The following is a 22,540-nucleotide window of genomic DNA, read 5'->3' as shown; positions in this document are numbered from 1 at the left end:
CTTTTCAGACAGGAGAATCTGTGTGGTGCCAGCATATTCTGATAAATGAAAGAGGATTTAGATCAAGGTCTGTGTTTGCCTCAAAGATAGATTCATTATTATCCCACACACCCTAATCAGAATATATGGAAAAAGCACCTTAGAGTCCAATATCACAATAAAGCCTTTAAAAATTCTGATATTACCACACCTTATCAATAAATTAACTTCTGAAACCTCCCTTCTGCAAATGGTATACCAAAATACTAAATAAGTGGAGAAGTTGAAAGAGAAATTTGATTAATTTTATCTCAATTCTATTTGCTGCAAACATAACAACAAATCACAAACCAACAAAAAGACAAAGGATTTAGGTTCTGGGTCACATTCTGAACACAGAAAAGAGAAACTTTTTGTAGTATCACTCATGCAAGAAGAGGAGTGAAATGATATTAGACCAGGTATTTTAAGAGCCAGACTTGTTGATAAGGTTCTTTTTTCTTATTTGAGAGTAGGAAAGAACTACAAAAAGTTTATAGGATAAAGAAGTAATTATTTAAACATTCTACCTTGTATGAGCATGCCTCTTTAGTCTGTAAATATCTATATAAGGTATAGGAAGAAAGTCTGTTCTGACATTTGTTAGAGAACTACACCCAAAATATTTGTAGTGGCCAGTCCCAAATTTCAAGTAAGCCATCTTTTGCATGGTAGCTGCACATGATTTTACAAAACCCTAAAAACAAAAAAAAAAAAAAACCCATCAGTTACTATTTAATTTGTTTAAACAATAGAATAATATAATTTCAAACTGTTTGAGGGCTATACTAGAAAGAACAAAGCAGACCTATGGGGTTATGCAACCTTTCCCCATCCTTGCCATCACAATTCCTCATAAGTAACACCTCTAACTCTTGCCTTTGGGGTCTCACTAGACAGCAAGATTTCTGATAGTTAGAAGTAGCTGGATACATGAAAAAGCAAACCAATTCTATCTGTAGTAATGCATGTTCTTCTATTTTATACTTCTTCAGAAGTTTGTGTGTCTACCGTGTTTGTTAAGTCTACTAACAATACCCTGATGAACAAATCTCAGGTATCATCTTGCTTTTGGGTCCTTAGAGAACTGACCAGGCTGTAGTCAGCACAAGTCTTGATGACAAGACAAAGACTTTACATTCTATCTCAAGTCAGAGGGGAGACAGACACATCCAAGCCTGGAGCAAAAGAATGACTGGATGGATGAATGAACGAATGAATGAGCGAGTTACATGCTCAGAGGTGTGAAAAGTAAATTGATTTTGAAGAAAAGGAAGCTCTCCTGCCCACTGAAATATGGTCTCCATCAGAATCTGGAACCAAAGCTACAATCTCAATGTTTGTGCTGAACAAGTGGCTGTGACACACTGACCTGTACATTTCTCTTTTAGTAGATGGCCACACATGGGGCATCAGACCAGCACATTTTCTATGCATATTCTGCACTACAGATAGAGTCCTTAATGTTTATATGCCTTTCTACTATGTCACCTGCACTCAGCACTCAGACTTACTCTCCTATTAGTAGTTGCACTGTCAGGTTTGAAGTAAACTTCCTTTTACAAGCAATGAATTATAGAGATCATGTAATTAGATACTCCCTAGGCAGACACAAAGAATATGTGAATTTGTTGAAGCATTTCTTAGTATATAGAAGCTTAACTTTATTCCATTCAGGAAATCAGTATCAAGACTCTTGAGTTTTGCTACAGGAGGCAGTTTTCAAGGTCTGCCAGTATTAGCAGCTTCTATTATCTTCAAATTGTTTTATTTCAAGAACAGCCTTACACTGTTTAGTTTCTCTGTTTATTTTAAAGGATTTTCATTGAGGCTCCCCAATGGCCTCCCCTCCCTCTTCTGATGCAACCCAAGTAAACCTGACAGGGGAAAACTAAACCAAACCAATCAATCCAACCCTCACGATGAAGGCACAGCTGTCCTGTGACAATACACCTTTGGTATTAGAGCCTGCCTGGACAGCAGCACAGGACAATCTGAACAAGGGCTGGAAAGGTTGTTAGAAAATATGTAACTGTCAGGTTCTGCTCACACAGGGTCCACAGCTCCTCACAGGCTTTTAAAGTAGGCATATAAAGCATAAAACCAGCCCCACCAAATGACACATACAAGCAAATATAAGTGAGCAGAAGAGCCTGTATTATAGCTTGCTTCACACTACCAGCAAGGACATCTTTCCTGCTGTGTGAAAGAAGAGGTTGCATTTAGGATTTCAGGTGAACTACAAATCAAGACTAATCCAATCTGAAGACAAAGGCTTCAGTTTGGTGCTTAATAATACAACACAGTGTCAGGTACAAACATGTGGTAAGTCTTACCAAGAAAGTTTTTGAACTGTAGGGAAAACCTTGCTTGCAGAGGGAGTACTCAATAGACATTGAGTACTCAATAGTACTTTTGACAACTGTAGGGAAAACCTTGCTTGCAGAGGGAGTACTCAATAGACATTGAGTACTCAATAGTACTTTTGACATCTTTCCTGCTGTGTGAAAGAAGAGGTTGCATTTAGGATTTCAGGTGAACTACAAATCAAGACTAATCCAATCTGAAGACAAAGGCTTCAGTTTGGTGCTTAATAATACAACACAGTGTCAGGTACAAACATGTGGTAAGTCTTACCAAGAAAGTTTTTGAACTGTAGGGAAAACCTTGCTTGCAGAGGGAGTACTCAATAGACATTGAGTACTCAATAGTACTTTTGACATAGTACTCAATAAACATTGTTATTAGTATCCACTTTTTTTCCCTTCAGTACATTCTTTTACCATACAGAATAAGTCTCATCTCCCCTGCTTCACTAGCACTCCCAAACAATCATCGTCCTGTCAAACAATTTATCTGCTAGTAGACAAAGTCGTAATCAATACTGGGAAGAAAAGGTATCAGCTCATTTCTCAGTGTAGTCCAATGCTGTATCTCTTACCAAGACAAATAAATAAGGTGTCTTCTTTAAGCCCAATTATCTCACCTGATCAAAATGAAAACTATCCTCATTTTCTTACTGGCATTGTACAAGGTGGGCTGGGACCATCCTCCCCACCTTTGTTCTTATGTCAGTTGGCTTTGTTAAAAAGGATAAATAATGACACAATAATTCATCTAGAGAAAAAAAAAATTATCTACTTCCTGAATAGTCACTGTATTTGGAAAATCATACATGGCACTAAGCAGTGTCCATAACGGGGAATTCATCCAGAAGACATGAGCTTATCTTTTTCTGCCGCAACAGGTGCACTAAGAACATCCTTGCCTCTGTGAAGCACACTCTCAAAACAGTTTCATGTAACAAAAAAATATTTTATGACAATTTCAAGTATGTATTCCGATGTCAGTTATTTTCACATTACAATAGTAATTCTGGTTTCCCCAATGCCAATACTAACCTCACCACAATATTTTAAATATATCCCACCTCACAAAAGACAGTCAACAATATAAGGAAAACTGCCTTGAAAAGTAACTGGAGAGGATATCTGTTAGAACTAGCCAGAGTCAAGATAGCATTTACAATAGGCTTTCAACAGCCACACACTCCCAGCAGAATCAGACCCCTGAAGCTTCTTCTCTTTTTGCAATGCCACACCAATTAATGTGTCAAAGGGGTTTGGCACACAGCAGTCCCCACCCACCACACAGACAACTCCATATCAGTATTTCCTCTATCATTAGCCTCCTTCAGTTTACATAAGGAGCAAACAATCCCAAACACAGCCCACAAGAGCACTGCTAGGAGGTTCTGCTGGGAAGGGCTGATCATCACAGCAGGGAATCCTGTCACAAAGGTCACCACAACAGCTTTCTGCCTTAGACATGCTGGTGCCGGGGACCAGCTACTGAAACCACAGAAGAATCACCCAACCACACTCCACAACTTCACAGACAGATATATTTCTGCTCACATTACTGTCTGTAGAAAGGGCTCAAAGTTAAGTTAATTCTGAACTATGCATCTGTAAAAGGAGTTAGGGGTTACATTGAAGCTACTGTCAGGACATTCAGTTATGTACGTAGCCCACTCATTTTGTTCAATGCTGAAGTAGGGTATATCAGAGATTCCTGGACAGGAACAAAACCAAAATAGTTAAGTTAGTAATATGCTGAAAAACAGCTTTAAGTCTTGACAAGCTGTCACCTGACTCTTGTTTTATGCCTTTGCCCCATCCACAGCAACACTGCCATTGAGCGAACTGCTGCAGCTCCTACGGTAAGGAAGCAAAGAGAGGCATCTTCTTGCAGCAGGAATAAAAAAAGCATACAATGTCTTTTGCTTTCCATACATCACACCCTCTTATCACCTGAGATTTCTTCATCATCCTTTTGCCAAATTCATCAGTATCCTCTTTCTTTTGAGACAAACCTCAGCAGAGATGAAAGAAGAAGCAGACATGCTATTCCCAAAGTAGTGCTGTAGGTAAAACTAATCATGCTGATCCTGACCAACAAAAAAGGAGCCGCAAAATGGGGAAACACCTATTACAACCCTCAACAAACTAAGATTTAAAGCATGGCTGCATGGGCCAGCCTCCTCAGAGTTTTATTAGATTAGCAATATTAGGAACTGTTAGTAGGGAAGAGACTATCAGGTGATTTGTAAAATTCCACTAGGAAGTGGCTCAAAGAGGATTTTGTCACGTTACCAATTTGTCCATGCTCCAAGTACATGGCACAGATTATTAGAACACCCTTCAAACCTCAGAATTTCTTCTGGAGAGGAAAAAAACATCACATTGAAAGACTTCCATTATATACACATATAAATAACACACTGTCTGATTTTTGTATGATGACAGTTGATCCCAGTTCTTGGAATCTTCCAGCTAGGCTGGAAGGCTAGCCAGTGCAAGGCTATAGAATCCAAACTAAAGTACTGCATCTCCTTGGCTGGACATATAATTGAAGTTGTGTTTTAATACAAAAGATATGAAAAGCAAGCTCCATGTGCCACAATTAAGCAGAAAAATCCATTTCATATGTAAGCTTCCAGCTTCTCAGAAGTTGAATATTTAGAAACTAGAAGAGACTTGTTATTGTAGCAGCAAACATGCTGCTGCAAAACATGATTACAGGCTGCTACAATCTGCAGTCTCTTGCATTTTCCACCACAACCTCTTGAACTAGAATTATAAATGGTAAAAGTAAAGCTACAGGGACAAAAATACTTTCTGACAGTCCTTTCAGACCATTACTGAGAGTGGCTTTTTTGAATTTCTATTCCAAGAAGTGTTCTTTTCCCTAGATGCTGTTTTCAAACTCTCATCTACAATTACTTACCCTGAATGCTTTCAGACCTGGCACTGATGTAACATTCCAAGACTAGATACAGTCGTTTTCTACCTTCAGTAAATAAAATGCCTATTCTGTAACAGAAAAGTCAGTTTATTGCTTTTTGAAGCAGAAGACAAAACTGTGTGCTGAAAATATTTACTTAGACTGCATTAAGATGGGGGCAGGAACTTGGAACAGTGCCTGTAATGATATTACATTCAGCAAAGCAAATGCTTTGAGAGGAAAAGTCTTTTTAACAAGGAGAAGCTACTGGTCTACACTTTATTGCTCCTAAAAGATGCAAGTAGAGTAACTCAGCAAAATGCTGATCACATGCTGATCAAAGAACCACAGGGCTGCACAAGCATACTCAGCAAAAGGAACACTGCTCTTAGGGCAAGAGGCAGGCTGCCTGTTTTTTTGCAGTATATAGGGTATGCCTACAGCAAGGACATTTATCAAAAAATCTTTCTCAGTAGCAAAGAAGCACCAGAGATGCATCATGGCTGGAATAATTTCAAAACATTTAAATTGGAAATACATTACTTCACAAGGAATATCACAACGAGAAGGTATCTTAGAGAAGATTACCAAATCAGTGAGAGAAAATCCTGCCTTCACTGAGGCCTGTAAAAATTTGTTTCCATTATAACACTTGGAGTTCTCAGCAACTCAGGCTCCATTTTTCATTATTTGTTCACATACTATTTTGTGTACCTTGTAATGGATAATTTCCTTCACACTGGAAAAAAAATAAAACAATGCCTACCAAGATCCTTACTCTTGAGCAGGCAGATATCTATATCAGCTGAAGCAACTATTTGACCGTGTAGATGGACAGCTTTCTCAGAGCCATCTGAGAAACACTACTTTCCATGCATACATTTCTAGTCATGGCAGTTACCCTAAGAGTAGCTCCAGTAAAACCTCCCAGCACAAAAAAACATTCCAGAACAGCAACACATTACTCCATCTGTGACACCACAAAGAAATTAAAGAGCAATTTTCTGCTTTATTTGTGGATTGCAAGGACTTTTCTTGGCAGTGGGGCATAGGGTTGGTACTTCTGGACTGCAGCTCCAAATATTTTAGGTGCAACTTCAGCATTCAGACATGTTTGCTGACTGTAACCATATTTTGGTTTGTTGAGGGTGCTTGCACTCCTTTTGAGCTAAGTCCCTCACTTTACTATGCATTAGTCCAGTCTGCAGTGGTTTAGACACTTGCAGACTGAATCCTCTTCTGAGGAAACCAAGGCAGATGTGTATCCAGGCAGATGCATACAGGGTGCTCTTGGCCCCTTAGGAAATTACAAAAGTCCATAACAATTTTGGCCGGTAATGAAGCATTTGTGTGGTGGAGGTATTCCTTCCAGAGACTACGGTAAATCTAGTCCAGAGTAAAAAATCTCCAAACCACATATACTGAGGAATAGGGGTCCCTCAGCAACAACTGTTTTAATCTACTCCTGAGTAACACAACACAGGAACTGTGTAGGTGTTCCCAGGACAAGCAGCGTGCAAGATCCCTTACCTGACTCTCTCTTCTTCAGTTCTTTTAAGCTCTGCATCCCGTTGCAGCACCTTCATTATTGCCTCTTGTTCCTCCTCTGTTAGGAAGCTTAGGTCAATCATCTTGTTTTGTGTGTAGGGCTGGTAAAGAGTCTGGGAAGATCTTGGATCCTGCTGAGGGCAGTTTTGTAGCCTGCTTTAAAGTTCTAGAAGTCTTTTTCAGCAGGCACTGACAAACCTGGACTGGGTTACAGTCAGTGGTTTAAAGAGTCACAAAGGTTGCTTTCTTGCATGTTTCCCTAGATCAGAGACTTCTGGGAGAGTGTTGCATTCCTGCTTGCCATCACAATAATGTCTTCTCAGTTTGTCCTCTCAGCTCTGCTTCCTGGAGTAACAGTTCATTGATCCAGCATATCCAGTGTTTGAGAACAAACAAAACATTCCCTAAAAAAAGAGACAAGGAAGAACAAGTTGCAATATCAGGGATCAGGGAAGTAGATTATGTATGCATTTTTAATTAAAAGAAACAAGTTTTTCAGTGTGATTAAATGACTTTATGAAGTTCAAATGGTCACTTCAAGTCAATCCTGTTTTACAGGCCTCTTGAACAAGGTGGCCATGAAAATATATTCCTCCCCAATAGGACAACTCACACCCTAAAACATAGAAACGAGTGTCATACAACTGGTACCACTTTTATTATACAAGTATTTTAAATCACCCTTACTGTTAGCAGAACAATTTAAAGCAAAGGGGAGATCATCACCCCTCAAAAATAAGTAAAGAGGACTTATCACAATGATTTAAAGGAAGAAAAAAAAAAGGCCAAACCACTGTTCTACAGACCATATGGAATAAATGAGAAATAGTTTAAACATAACCATACTGAGTATGTGTAATTACAAGTCATGTGGTAACATGAATCTCACTGCTTTTTACAAGCCAAACTGCATTTACAAGTAGTAATCTGAAATACTGTTTTGTCTCTGTTTCATAGGCCATGGTTTCAGAGGACTATCCACTTAGAGATAATTCCAACTGTCAAAGACAAAAACCTCTACTTAAAAAAACCCTTCAAGGAATAAAGAGAGTATCATGGGGAGGAGTTAGCTGTGTCTGTGGTAGGGTTATCTTAATGCCTCAGGATTACAGAGACGTGGATGTCAAAGCCTGAAAAAAAAGAAATAAATAGCTCAAATGTAATGCTCAGAAGTATGCCAAGTGCCAAACCTGGTGAGAGACAGAAGAGAAGCAAATGTTTTCTTTCACTGGACAGGACTCTGTACCAGGCAGCTCCATCACAGCCCTTCAGGGTTGTGGGTGTCTTCCTTTGGCCCTTGCAGACTGACACTGTGATGTGGCTGACAGGATGCTGACCTCATATCGATCACTACAATTGTGCAATGAGTCACTGCACTTGCTCCCCACTGCATTTGCTCCCCTGGCCACAAGAGTGCAACCAGGCCATTAAAACAAGATATTGACACTGGCAGGACTCAAAGGGAAACTTCATTCTGAAAAGAATAGCATTTCTTTTAGATTTGGTAGGGAGCTGTAGCCACATTACTTATTATCCCCCCCAAAATTCCAATGCCCAACTACCTTCTGCATGTTTTTGTTTGGCTGCCATCTTCTTCTCTATGATTCTCATTGTGATTTTGTTGCATGGGGTTGATACAACAGCATCTCAAACAACCTGCCATGTGTAGCTTCATTTGTGTTTAGAAAATTATGGGTTCATAATTAGGCAAAAGTGAAAAGTGCTTCCTATAGGACTACCAACAAATACAACAATCCTAAACTTGTTGAGTATCTACAACAAGTACTCCTTCAGCTTAGGTATGGATATTGGTTTCAGCTGTCATGTGGAAACATTCTACACCATCTGACACAGCAAGCAGCATCCACACTGCTAATCCAAGGCCCTGGATGCTGGTTGAATGGCAAGTGCCCAGCCAACAGGCACAGAAGCTCATGTTGCAACTACAGACCCTGGACAGCTGTGAACTGGAATAATCAAAGATTTTGCTTTGTTTCTTGCCCAAGATCAGTCCAGTCTGCAAGAAAGCTGGGAATAATATTTTACCACATCTTTGGTCTTTTTTGTTGAAAGAAAACTGAGGGAAGTTGTATTATATTGTTTTATTATATTAATTTTAAAATCTAAAGGAAATAGTTGGACAGCATTTACAAAACCACCTGCAGACTTCACTGATGGCTCTCAGTACTCAAATCAATAAAATTAGTGGAAATAGAGCTTTGGTCCTCCCCAGCTGAACAACTGTTTGCAAGGGCACATCCAAACAGGCTGTGAGAGCTCACAGCAAGCAGCACTGCTACTGAACTTCCCAGATACCATCATTCTGTAGAGCAGTTTCTTCAGCTAGGGGCGCGCCTCCACTTTGTTTTCAATCAGAAGAGAGATAGCAAGATACCAGCTCTTCACCCATGATTCCACAGTTCTTCATAAATAAGAATCTTTCTCTGTGTGTGGTGCATGGCCAATCTCATGAGATTGTCTGATACAAGTAACTGCAAGGTTGGCATTCTGCGAAAGATTATCAGCACTGATTCCGAACACAGATGGTAAAAACTGCTAGCTTAGAGTATAGAACCTTTTGTAAAACTTGAAGTTAATTTAAAAATAAAAAGTTTAAAAAAAAAAAATGTCTTCCCCATGTTCAATTCACACTAACACCACCTCAGCCTCAATTATTTTGATTTCTTTTGACATTTTCTTCCTCTTAAAAACCCCTATACATGTCAGGAAGAACTGAGAGGTTTGAACAGTTTGTTTGGTGCCACTGCAAGTTCAATGGCGGCAAGCGTTTTTTTGTCAGGAAGGTTTTCAGTCCAAAGTTTCAAATAAGACTGAAAGATCCTTATCAAACTGATTAAATCATGGAAATGGATACCATATTGACTGACTTTGGAAGTACGAGTTTCACGTGCTATATACTATATACTGATGTGAATCATGGCATATTTGGCATGATTTTTTTTCTTAAACATTAAATTCAGATAAAACCACACCAAAAAAAATCCTCCCTTAAATGAAAGACTCTCAGTAAAAACACAGGATCTGAAATTATGTTTTATCTAACTCATGCTTGAAAGCTTCTGTGTTCTGACAAGAAACAAAACAGAAAGGTAACTCAAAATATAGTTTTGCCCACACACACACTCTTAAGCTGCTCTTGGTTTCCAACTGGTTTAGGCCAGGCACTCATACAAAAATTTTATCTTGTAAAATTTCTCAGAATCTCTCAGGCAGCTGTACACCTCAATTGCTTTAAGTCAGAATTCACATTTTTCTAAAACAGGAACCACAAAAGAAAGACAACTTTGTCTACAAACTCATTAACCCTACAGAGGGCTCTGCTTACCCCCACACACTGTTTTCCCCCCAAATACAAAAGGGGAATGTTAATTTGAATACTGTATTCTGAACACTATGGGATATTACATTAAGAGGTACTACAATAATAGTGTAAGTTTCTAAGTTTCTACTCAGTGTATACCTATGGGATGCAAATGAGGGAGGCAAGGAAAAGGTTGGAGTACTTTGCCATGGCTGACATTAAGTTTACCAACAGAGTCAGAAAACAAACAGCAAAACCCCAGAGTCAGCTGTTCCATTCAAACCAAGATCTCCTTTTACATGCAGAAACCTCCTAAATTTGCATTGCAAAACTACTTTTCAAGGGCTCCTTGTAGAGTAGACCTAAGCTGCTAAAGCTTTGATCCAGAGAATCTGTCTTGCAGCCAATGCCTTCTAACAAGAGGAAGAAGGTGACAGCCAATCCTACTTCTGGCTGCTTCACACAGCTCTCTGTGCCAACTCCTTCAGCTGAACAACTACCCTGCAGGCCTGGCTGATCAGCAACTGCTGTCTGCACACATCTTTATCCCAGAAAGCATCCACTTACAAGTAACCTACTGGCTCTTAAAAATAAGAGGGTTTGGATTTATGTGCTTGAAAGCCACGAATTTTTCTAACTATATTTCTCCACGTCTAGAACATACCAGCACTAGAAACTGGGATAAGTTGGAAGTCCACACATAAGACAACAGGAAGCTGAGGAAGACAGATAAATGCAATTGTGCACTACAACAATTTGCATGTGCAGAGGAACTCATTCTCAAAGGTAACCAAGTTTGGCCTACACCCATGCTCAGGAAATAACAGACCTTTATTTTGAAGCAGGGAAGCCAAGAAGAATACTAAGAGCAATAGAAGCCTTGGAGAGCTGGCCCCAATGGCCCTGGGAAGTGACATTAGGCAGTAACAGCACCTCTAACTGTGAGCCCCACAAGCTACAGCTTTGCAGCAACAACAAACAAATGAATAAATTTCATTATCCAGTGATATTTAAGCAGTGCAGTCACAGGTACCTCAGCACCAACCTAGGCTTAGAGATAATTTTTCTGTAAATACGTGAGGCAAATCCCATGAAGCCAGAACAGCTAATTAAGCTAAACGCCACTGTTGGCACAAGCACAAATGGTCATGAACATATTTGCTCAGAAGATCAGAGGATTATGGATTTCATTTTGAGCAGTGGAGAAAGAAGAGCTATTAACTTTGAAGAGGGACTCAAGTCATAATTCATGGGAGTTCTAAAAGCTGTTGCCTGCAATGATCAGGACAAGAATTTTAGCACAAGAAGGCCAGTTGTCATTTTTATTCCTGAAGGAGCAAAAGATCACCCAGTAAGATATGCATATCTGCAGCCAATCCAGCCACTCTTAGAAGAGGTGCTATCAGAATATTTTCAAAATTATAATAGCAGAGTGTACTCAGCATATCATACGCCCAACAGTCCCAGAGATTAATTTAGAGAAGAGTGTTTGCTTACATGTATGTTTCATCAGTGGGAGGTAGGGAAGTTCTTATCTATCTAGTTGTGAAGAGTGTTGGTAGAACAAGGACTTTTGCAGAAGTGAGGGATATTCATTTAAGAGCAGTTTCAGTGTTGTCTTATTAATACAGCAATGCTTCATTTTATTGCAATAATAAGCCTATTTGTTCTCCTGTGCCCTATTCCTTACAACATGGTTAAGGGAAAAAATAGGACCAGATAACTGCTCCAAACAGCCACAAAGGGGAAAATATTGAAAGCTACACACAAGCTTTGCTCACACCTTACCCTTTCTCAACAATATCAAAATAATCCTTGCTGGTTTTAACCTGTAAAATAGTTGCAAGTCTCAAGATACTTTCACTGACAGCCTTATATAATGAAGACCTTCAGCACTTTGAAGACTATTAAGGCAATTTACTCTGAAGAAGAGTTAATAGCAAAGAAGATAAAAGTTAACAACTTAATATTGGAACAGAAAAGAATAATTTGCTTTGATTGTAGCCTAATCCCTCTAATCATATATGGCAGTTTGCCATTTCTTTCACAGGGCTTGGATATTGGCAGCACTGCCTAAGAATGTGGATCTCTATACCTGCTATAGTGTAAAACCATTAGGCCAGACGTATTAAGAGGATGTGATCTCTGAAGAAAGAGGCTCATAAATTAAAGAGAAACCTCAGGAAAACACACCTAAACATTCCTTCTCCCTGTGACCACTGTCAGACTAACTGTAGAAGCCATGCCATTTATTTCATATTGCAATAAGAATAAATCTACTAAAAATATATCATTTGAAGAATCTTCAAAATTATAGAAATCCCACCAAGTTATTGATACTAACATCAGCATATTTTCAAATCTAGTTATATTTCCTTGCACATTGTACCATTTGTACTTGGCTGTGGTTTAATCCTAATAGGCACACTGCCTGAATTAGTAACAGTTCGTTTGAAAGAACTTAATTCTTCTAGCTAATTCTATTCATCAGGAATTACAAAACAAAGAATATCTTCTCAGCATAATGGACTTGAAATATAATAATGAAGGTGACTCAGTCTTGTAGATCTCTGAAGGCAGAGCACTTCAGAGTCAGTTTTGTAACAATTATTCTCATCTCCATTTAGGCAGCAGAAGTGTGAGGCTCACAGGACTCAAGCTCCCATTGCCACTTTCTCATTCTTCATGTCAACATTGGCATTAAACTCAGACAGGGTCCAGTCTGAGGGACTGTTTTTAAATCTTACTTGAAATCAATTTAAGCAAAATACTAAAACCTTTAGAGAGATCAGTAGCAAACCAATTACTTGGTGGGAAGCATCTCCTGACCCTATATATCAGACACATTTCTGTATGTAATGGCTAGCTATTTCTGAATGTTTTCCCAACATAAATACAAGACAGATTCAAACTCTAGCAAGGGAGTTACACAAGAAACAGCCAAAACATTGCCCCACCTCTCCCTTCCAAAAAAGATCCCAGCAACAAACAGCCCTGAAACTCATAATGCAGCTAACTAATTTCTTAAGAAGGTTTTATTAAGAAGCCATGACCTTCCTTTCATTTTACAGGAAAGTAGTGCTTACCCTCTTCTTCTGGAGACTTGCCATCTTAAACATATGGATTCAGCATGGAAGATAACAATGAGAATGGGACAACAGGACCTCCATTCCCTTCTCACAAACTTTTATTGCAGAATGAAAAACACACCTGCTATTTCTCCCACTTGTACTGTCCCATAGAGGACAGTCATCTGTAAGCAGGGGCTGCCAAACCCCTTTCCTTTTCTTCCATTGCTCCATTCTTCCAAAAGAAAATATATGTATTCTAGCTTGGGATTTAGCATTACCCAGATTAGTTTAATGAACGCTGCATTGATGCAAGTCAAATAAAAACATCTAATAGGTAGTAGGAATTGCTAAAAAAAAAAAAAAAAAAAAAAAAAGGAAGTTATCAAAAAGGCTAAAGTAGAGGCCTTGGCAAGTTTAGATACTGAAAACTTTAGGGGAACTATTTGACTTCTATTCTCCTTCCTTGCTCTCCAGCAAGCATTGGCTACATTTTAGCTAGAATTCTGTTTTATTGTAGGAATTGTACTATTGGAGAATGGAAGTGTGCAAAACAGTGTGACTAATTAACAAGTATTTCCTATCAGTGGCTACTGGGAAGTGACACACTTCCTGCACTTTGTTAAGATATTCTTTCTTATGTGAAACCAAACTGAGCTGCAGTTTACAGTCACTGGGTAGTTCCGACTCTTTCCTAGAGCAGACAAATCCAACAAAAGGGCTTATTAAGGGGCTAGCAGCACTGATGAGAAGAACTCTATGTTACAAAGGACAGATAAGGATTTGCATTCAAATACTTAGAGTAATGCTAAACTGAGCTGACAGTAAGGCAGTTTGTAGAGCAGTCCTAAACATCAACTGGAGTATACAGTTTCTGAAGAAATCTTTTCAAAGTTTTATTTCAAAGCCCATGGACATGACTTCTCAGATGATTTTTATCTCATTATGGAAATCCTTTAGTCAGTATCTGTTGCATCCCTGTGACTTTGAGAGTCCTGCTCTTACTCCTCATCTGAGTTGAGGTGATGAGCTAGTTGAGCAAGGACAGCTACCATCACTGGCAGACTGATTTTCCTCCACTACTTTTGTAAAACTTGGAAGCCGTGGGTTAACAGTTGCTCCTTCCATGTACCACTTGGGTCTTCTCTGAAGCACTGTCAACAGCCAGCTGCTCAGGTCACTGTTAGTAACACAGTGCCCCTGCAGGAGGGTGCACAATACAGCTTTGTGGTACATATTAAGCATAAAATTTCCTAGTCCAGACAGCAATATTTTACATCATCTTTGCTTTCCCTGACAGAAGCCACTGATCTCAGCTTCCTCAAGAGTACCTTTGCCTGCAGCCCAACAGGAATTTGGGATCACACAGAACATTGCAAAAGGCACTCCATTATTCTCAGACAATTAACTGCATAAGTAAGTACCTGTGGGAATCAAAAGAATCTGTAACTCACTTGAACCACTTAATTTGTCACTGCAGCCTCCTGTTTTTCATCTACCAGCCTTGTTCTTGTAACTACAGCTCTAATTGATTACTACTGTGGACAAAGAGCCAGCAAACAGAACAAGTCCTTTGTCCTTTCTCACAGGATGACTAACCACTCACCTTAGACACTCACTCGTGCAAGTTTTGAAGGTTAAAATTACCTACCTAGTAAATTATGTAACATCAAGGACACTAAGAAAGTTTGCATCAATTAATCAGGTCCTTGCTACCATAACTAAAGCATACACCTACTTGAAAACAGAGCCTCACACAATTGCCAGCACAAATCAGGTGCTAGAGGAAAGAAAATATCCTTTAGGAGCCCTGCAGTCACAGAAACAATAAGTAAGCTAAAGAACGAGTTGCAAAAAAATGCACTACATCAAAGTCCCCAGGTAAGTTAAAAATCAAAATGGTTAAAAAAGGTGGCATTCAGAATGGTTGAAAAAAGGTAGCATGCAGTCTGCACACAGACCAGTCAGAATCAGGTCTCTTCTCAGTCACCAAAATTAAGTTAAACTTTGCAATGAAGCTTTTATTTCAGGGTTATTGGGTTTTTGTTTACTTGTTTTGTTGTTATATTTTTTTAACAGATACATTAAAAAAAGCTCATGATGGCTCCCTATTCAGAGCCAAATAACTTGTCCTCCCAAGCATAATGTTTTAACAGATAGCCCCACAACATGAAAATTTTATATACTATTGGGGTCATTCTGGCTAAGTTGAAACCAGCCAGCAGCAATGTTAGTCCTCCTTAATACTGATATTGAATTGCAAGAATAACAGGAAGCCTATCAGCCATGAAAACTTCACTCACAAGATTGTTTGCACTGCTGGGCTGGGCTGTATCATGCAAAATTGTCTTCTCCCTGACTGGTACCAGTTTCCCTGAACACTAATAGCCAGATGCAAGCAGAGAACTCTGACATTGAAAAATGAGGTGTGCTGTGGTGAAAGGAAGATAAAAGGCCATGGCAAGAGCTAAACCAAACTACGACTCAGGAGAAGCATGAAGCAGGGAACAGTTTCTGAAGCAGCCTTCAGTTGCACTGGATGAGGTAAAGTGTTGATTTGCGCTGAGTGAAAAGGATTTGCCCTACAAATGCTGCTGAATAGCACAGGAATAGGAAAGAAGGAGCAAAAGACTGTGGCAAGAATTGTTTTTCATACACAGGCAGCTAAATCAGGAGTTTAGAGTTTGTGAGGCTGGGCTTTGGAGTATCAGGCCTGTCCCTGAACAGGTATTTAGTCTTGCAGGAGTGGCTCATTCTTTATGAACATAGCTATGCAAGGTGTTAGCTCCCTTGCCCAATAGCTACAGCTACATACCCAGGAAGCAGCCAAATCCAGAGCCCCTGTGACCACTTAACCCAAGAAGATTCAAAGGCACATCCCCTTGTTCACCAAAATACATGATAATCTCTGAAGGGTTTGCTTGGTTCTCTCTTGACCCCTCCTAGGCCTGAACTATCAAGAATTAAACCTCACAGAATCATTATTAAAGTGATAGCACAACCTTGCAGGCAGAAACAGAAAGCCAGGTACACTTTCTCTCTGTCAGGCCACTACAAAAAAAATACCAAGGTCTCTCTTAACTTCCCTCCTCATCCAGACAGATATGCATTCCTGCCTATAGAGCAGTCCAGTTCTAATAGAGCAGAGGGAACAGGAGAGTAACCTGAGGGTAATTCAGTTTTAATCCAAGTCTCTTAACCTCCAGAGAAGTAATGTAATCACTATGAAGCAAGGTAAAATTAATTATATTTACACCAGGACTAAAAAACAAGTTATGTGGGCAGGACCAGAACAGAAGGTTAAGGGCTTGCTACTTCTGCTTGTTTTACAGCATTCTGCCTAGGACTTAGATACATACCTTTTGCTTACAGTGCTTCAAGTGCAATTATAGAGGGTTTTGGACCTCACCCTTAATTTTTCATAACAGATGCTCTATTTTTAAATGCTATTTTAAAATCACATTAGCCATTTAAATTCATTAGAGAAGAAAAGCATGATGGCAGATCTTAATATTTACAAGAAACCATTTCTAACCCAGGCATTCTCGAATACACTGGTCTAGTCCTGGAGCTCTAGCTACATGGCTGAGATCACACAGTGTGACTGTAGCCCATCCAGCCTGTACAGAGCTAAATCTCTGTCAGTTTATCAGACAGCCAGAATCAGACACTGGGCAGAAAATTTCATACAGAATTTACCAATATTGTTTGATGCTTTTCTAGAACAAAAACATTTTGCAGTGAATCTAGGATATTGTTCTGCTAATTACCCCACAGATAAGCACCCCCTTTCTTCTTACCTGTCTTTTTATTTATACTCAGAAACACTTAGAGAGAGATGAAATGCAAAATTTCCTTGACTGGGATAGAGAAATAGAAAAAATTACTTTTAGAAGATTTATACTGCAGAGAAAAAGGAACATACCAAGATGTAAGGGAAAACAATGGGATCATAGCATGGCTTGGGTTGGAAGAGAGACCATCTAGATCCAACCCTCCTGGACAGGGACACCTTCCACTAGTCCAGTTACTCAGAGCCACATCCAGCCTGGCCTACAACACTTTCAGGGATGGGGAGTCCCCAGCATCTCTGGGCAACAAATTGTAAAACTTCTAATTATTTGATGCATAGGCACAAGACATTGAGTGGGTTTCAGGTCAAAAATAGTCTGGCATTATCATCCAGAAAAGGAGCTATAGAATAAAGAAGGAGAAGAGGTATTTTTTTCCTCCTCCTCACACGTACATTACATCTCTTCCCTTTGCCCCCTTGATGCAATAAGCAGAATCAAATTACATATAGCAAGGAAACCTTGTAACATGAAGTAAGAATCTAGCATAGCCAGTTGCTGTACCCTGATGAATTGGAATGACTCCCTGCCACAAGAATGAATCATGAGTAAGTCTGCTGAAATCAGCTGTCACTCTCAAGTTATACCCAAATAAGTTAAAAAACTGGAGACTGCTGATACAGCAAATGCAACATCACTGGTCATACATGTTTTGGCATTGGAAGATCAAACTACAGAGCCTCCTTAAACTGATTACTGATCAACCTAAATAAGCTGCCCTTAAATGCAACAGATGATGGACTTCAAGCACCAGAAAGGTACCTACTACTTTTAGCAGTCATCCATTAGTCAGCAATCCCAGGTGAAAAGCACTTTCTGTGCAGAGAAAAAAATTCTTTACTATGGTTTAAAACAAGTCATTCTTGAATAAAGAGCGACTTCCAAAGCATAGGAGCATCACTTTTAATTAAAGAAAAAGAAAATTAAACATTTTTTCCTACCAAGAGACTACAAATTACCTACATATTTCCTTGTAAATAATATTTTATTAGATTTTTTATTTAAGTCTGTTTCATGCCTTTCTGTCATGAGCACAGGAAACAATACAGAGTAGAAAAGAAGTCATTTCTTCAGCTTCATCCAACAGCTTTCCTGGTTAAGCCTTTTTTTTCCAGATGAAACTATCAAAGATTTTCTCCATGTACTAAACTGAAGCAGTATTTTCACTTGGGAATCTGGCAAGCATCTCCTGCAGAATAACAGGAGTTTACTCCAGAGAATACCTGCACATGGTCTCTATCCAGCAGAAACAGAGCACTCCAGGAGTGCTATCCAGTGTTCTAAAGCACTGGCTCTTAATGGAAATGACAAATTCACTTTTCTGTCATACATTTTTGGGGGTAAGGGAACGTTGTTTATTCTGGCCTTTGTCAGAATTGGAAAACAAGAACACAAAGACCTGTTTCACTGAATTTTAGAAGTCTGACAGTGAAACTGAGAATACATTATTTTGGGATTCAAGAAATGCTGGAACAAAATTTGTTTAACAAGAGACAGGCCCAATGACAGGTTCAAGAAATTCAAAAACGTGCCTTACAACCAAAGCAGAGAACAGCTGCACACATAAGGCAGAAGCAGACTAAGATGCATATTATTTCCTTGCCTTAGACCTAGACATAAACACACTAAGGTATGTAATTGGTAGCAGGGTATAAGCATTTTGTAACACCGCAACAGTATTAGTGGTATTTTATAACTTAGTGTGGATAAATAACACAAAACTGCAAATGAACAGAGATTTGAAGTATCCTTGCTCAAATAGGGCACAGGAAAGCATAGGTAAATAGTAAAATCTGCAAGATAGAACAGAGAATGTAGAGTGGTCATGAAAGATGTCAGATGAAAGAAAAATAAGATTGGTGAACAAAGAGGAAGCGTGTCTGATGGAATCAGAATAATGTTGCAAAACAAATAAGAAAGATACCTAGCAACACTATGGTAAGCTTATTCCTTCAAATAAAATAGACTATATAATCTGAGATCACCCCCTTTCTTCCAGGGAGGAAGCAAGGTGGACAATATATTAACAATTAGAAAAGAAGGATGATAATTTATGAAAATCACAAAAAACCTCACTTTGATTCCAACTTCTCTTGCCCAGGAGCTCTCAAGCACTTCACTGTGACTCCTACAACTGAAACAAACCATGAAGAATTATAGTCATCAGTGCTAAATATAGGCCACCAGCTCCAGGGCATTGTATACTCCAGGTTTACTACCACTTACGTATGTGATTGTTAAGAACTGCTTGGGAAAGAGATAATAATGACTAATGATAATTAAGAACTAATGACTGGAAAGATGCATTGTTGCTGCATACAAGTTTAATAAAGTGCCTTGATTCATTAGTCTTTTAAACAATCCATTACTAGGAGCTTCAATCTGTGTGGAAACACGCAAATGTTTTGGTGCAACACTTTAATCAGTTCTTTCAGCTAATAAAATCAAGTTTCTTCTCACAACATCCTGTTAAGCATATGTGTTTACTATTTACGCAAAGGTCATTAACATCGCTCAGCTGAGATCTAAGCACCTTATTTAAATGAAAAGTGCCCTCCCATTCCAGCAGACACCAAGAGCTCTGTACAGCGAAGTTATAACAGGTAGCCGGCTCTTACCCCGGACAGAGGCAGCAGCAGCGGGGATGTCCTGGCGCTCGGCTCCCCGAGAGCGCTTCTGAGGAAAGGCGCTGACAAGCGCCGCTTCCCTGCGGCCTCAACAACGGAGGCCGGGCCGGCGAGACACCTGTGAGCGCTGCGCCGTGCTCAGGTGAACGGGCCCTGCGGCCGAACCCTGCGGAGCAGCCCGGCTGGCGAAGGCTGGCAGCCAGGGCTCCTCAGCGGCCAGCGGGCTCGCTCTCACGCTGTCCCAGCACTGCGAGCGCGGGTGGCTTCTACAACCCTTTTTGATTCCGAGTCACTCCATTAACAAAATCTCCCCCCTCCCCACCCCTAGAACCCTTTCTAGGTCAGCCTCACCTATCCTTCCGTCTCCTCCGCGGCTCCCCCTTCCTTCCCTCCGGCCAGAGACAGTGCCGGCTCCCCGGTCCCGGCGGGCAGCCGCTGTCCCGCGCCTCCGCCCCGCTTGTCTGAGGGCAGGGAGACGGTGGCGCAGGCGAGGCCGAGCCCGTCCCGCCGCCTTGGGCCAATGCCGGCGCCTGCCCCTCCGAGCGGGGCGGCTCCCCCCGCCCGGGCCCGCCCTCCCGCTCGTGTCACCTGTGGCACCCCCGGGTGTGCCCGGCGGGGCCGTGACACTGCCCGCGGGCCGGGGAGCTTCGGGTCGGCTGTCAGCGGGCACTGCTCTGAGGCAGCAGCTCCACAGCGGACAGTGGCTGCTTCACACGAAGCCCACGCAGGGAATGTCGGCTTGACTTGACGAGCTGCCTTGAGGGACAAGGATCCCTATTTCACTTTACCTGGCGATAGGCAACCCGAGAAGTGTGAACATACGCCCCTGTTTGAGTAAAGATACAGGCCGCGATAACAGACGATTCAGTCATGTGTTTGTTCAGGAAGCCGCTCTGAGTGCTTTTCTGTTTAATTAGTGGCACATGCCGCAATTTCATGGGGTGTTTCAGCAGGACCTTCCCCTCAGCAGCCAGGCACCACGGCGATTTCTGAAGCCGGAGTGCCTCTGCGAGCAGGCTGAAAGCACCGACCCCGGCATGGGGAGAGCTGGTGTGCTGGTATTTTTCCCTTACGCACATTCTTCTCACAGTGCTTGATCTTTCTGGTTTAATTCTAGTTTGGGGCAGCTGAAGGATTTCAGCGTCTGGCGTGCCCGGGAGTGGGGCCGCTGGGCCCTGAGGGCAGCCCTGTTGTCACCTGCCCACGTCTGCCGCCCGGAGCGCTGGCTCGGCTCTCGCTCGCAGCAGCTCTGGTTTAAATTACACCCCCACTGTGTTTCCAGCCTGAGTCCATTCACTCCCCACATGCTACACCATCCGCCCTGGCTTCTTGCTAACAATAAATTCTTATGTTTCACTTCCTTCTCAAACTTGGATATGGTGAAACGATCTTAAGAGAAAATTTAGTGTTCGTAGCATTGGTGTAAAGTCTTGGTCAATTACATGTCTTTTCAATTTAATGCATTTGATATGGGCTTTTCCTTTTTGATGACAAAACAAGTGACTAGAGCATGCTTTTCATGCACTATGCAGTAAAATTCTGGCTTAATAAGGTTTTAATAAGGCTTACATTCAGCTCACAAGGATCAGAGTGAATTGGAGACCTTGTGAAAGATTAAAAGTTGCTTGCTCCCCTCAATAATTTTCATTCAATCACCTCTCATCTACATATCCTGTTTATTCATCCCAATGTAGCATACTAAGCTGTATCTATTCAAACCTACACTAAAGTGCAGATCACTTAATTAGAAGTGATGCGAAGCCCTTCTGACACTTCGTAGATGGAGCATACTTTTCTCTTGTGTAAAATACCTCTTTCCCCCCTCTCGCAGCAGTCCCGAAGAAAAAGGTAGGCATGAGTAAAACAGTGGCTCAGGACCAGGCACGCTGTATCTGTGAGTGCGCTTGACCCCTGCTGGATGGACTTGGAACTGATGGGTCTGGTGTACCCTCTGCCCAAAACAATTCCCCCTCTAAGCAAGGATTTTGGACCCAAGCTTAGGAAAAAACAGCTCCTTGGTGCGAAATGGCAGAAGTCTCCAGCACTGTGAGAAGTGACTGCTGAGGAACTGTGTATATGATGTGTGCTGTATCTGTTAAAATATGTAGATGAGCTGTCCTGCTCAAATTTAATTTAGTGATGTGTTCTTAAAATGGATTCAGATGATATCTATGGGATTATGTGTGTAAGGACTGCCTCAGCTCAGACCAGCTGCCAGTTGATATCCTCATTAAGAAGAAACTGAAAATATCTGAATGACCTTCAGAACATGGAATAGCTGAAGGACCCTCAGACTCATTCCCCAGTAACTGCAGATGGAAAGTCTGCACCCAGTATCCAGCCTATACCCACAGCTACTCTGCAGTGGTTCAGCAGATTTGAAGAATCTACTCATTTTATGTAAGCACAGAACAACTGTTTTTCAAGTGAATTGTGCCTGAACACTCTCAAGGTGGCAGCAAGAGAACAAAAATTAGTCACAGAAGAGTATACTCTACCCACCATCCTCTTTCTGTTCCCCAGACACACAGAGTTGTTAAGTTCTCAGCACAATCAAAAGATTTAAGCATGGTTTTGATTGCAGTGCAACAGAGAGTGTTATGGCATCTTCAGGAAAAAGACCCAAACCAACCAAGTCTGCAGGCAGCTTTGTGTAGTAGTATTGCTATCACATTCAAAAAGGGGATCACCTTTCTTCCTTCACTCGCTCATTCAGCAAGTCTATCTTTCTAGTGGTTTCCCAAAGTAAAAAGGAAGTCATGCCATCTTTTTCCACTGATGAAAAAATTAGTGAGTGCCTTGGTGTGGTTACAAAATGAC

At 40.7% G+C, this 22,540-nt stretch overlaps 1 protein-coding gene across 3 annotated transcripts in view; it reads right to left on the bottom strand.

Moving 5' to 3' along the window:
* The window catches only part of SYTL2 (synaptotagmin like 2), a 53,604-nt gene extending 33,462 nt beyond the window's left edge, over positions 1 to 20,142 (bottom strand). For 2 of the 3 annotated variants that reach the window (XM_053934900.1, XM_053934902.1), the window contains exons 1-2: positions 20,072 to 20,142; positions 6,835 to 7,256 (exon numbers count right to left, since the gene is read on the bottom strand). In XM_053934900.1, the coding sequence (XP_053790875.1) occupies positions 6,835 to 6,935 (101 nt within the window). In that variant the 5' untranslated portion in view covers positions 6,936 to 7,256; positions 20,072 to 20,142. Of the gene's footprint in view, positions 1 to 6,834; positions 7,257 to 19,169; positions 19,203 to 20,071 lie in introns of those variants that run through there. The other variant, XM_053934901.1, reaches the window with a different exon arrangement.
* Between the last annotated feature and the right edge of the window lie 2,398 nt (positions 20,143 to 22,540).

The sequence above is a fragment of the Vidua chalybeata genome, chromosome 2 (assembly GCF_026979565.1).
Source record: "Vidua chalybeata isolate OUT-0048 chromosome 2, bVidCha1 merged haplotype, whole genome shotgun sequence".
In the NCBI taxonomy this organism is placed as follows: domain Eukaryota; kingdom Metazoa; phylum Chordata; class Aves; order Passeriformes; family Viduidae; genus Vidua; species Vidua chalybeata.
Note: the sequence above shows the minus strand (reverse complement) of the source record. Positions and strands in the feature narration are given on the sequence as shown.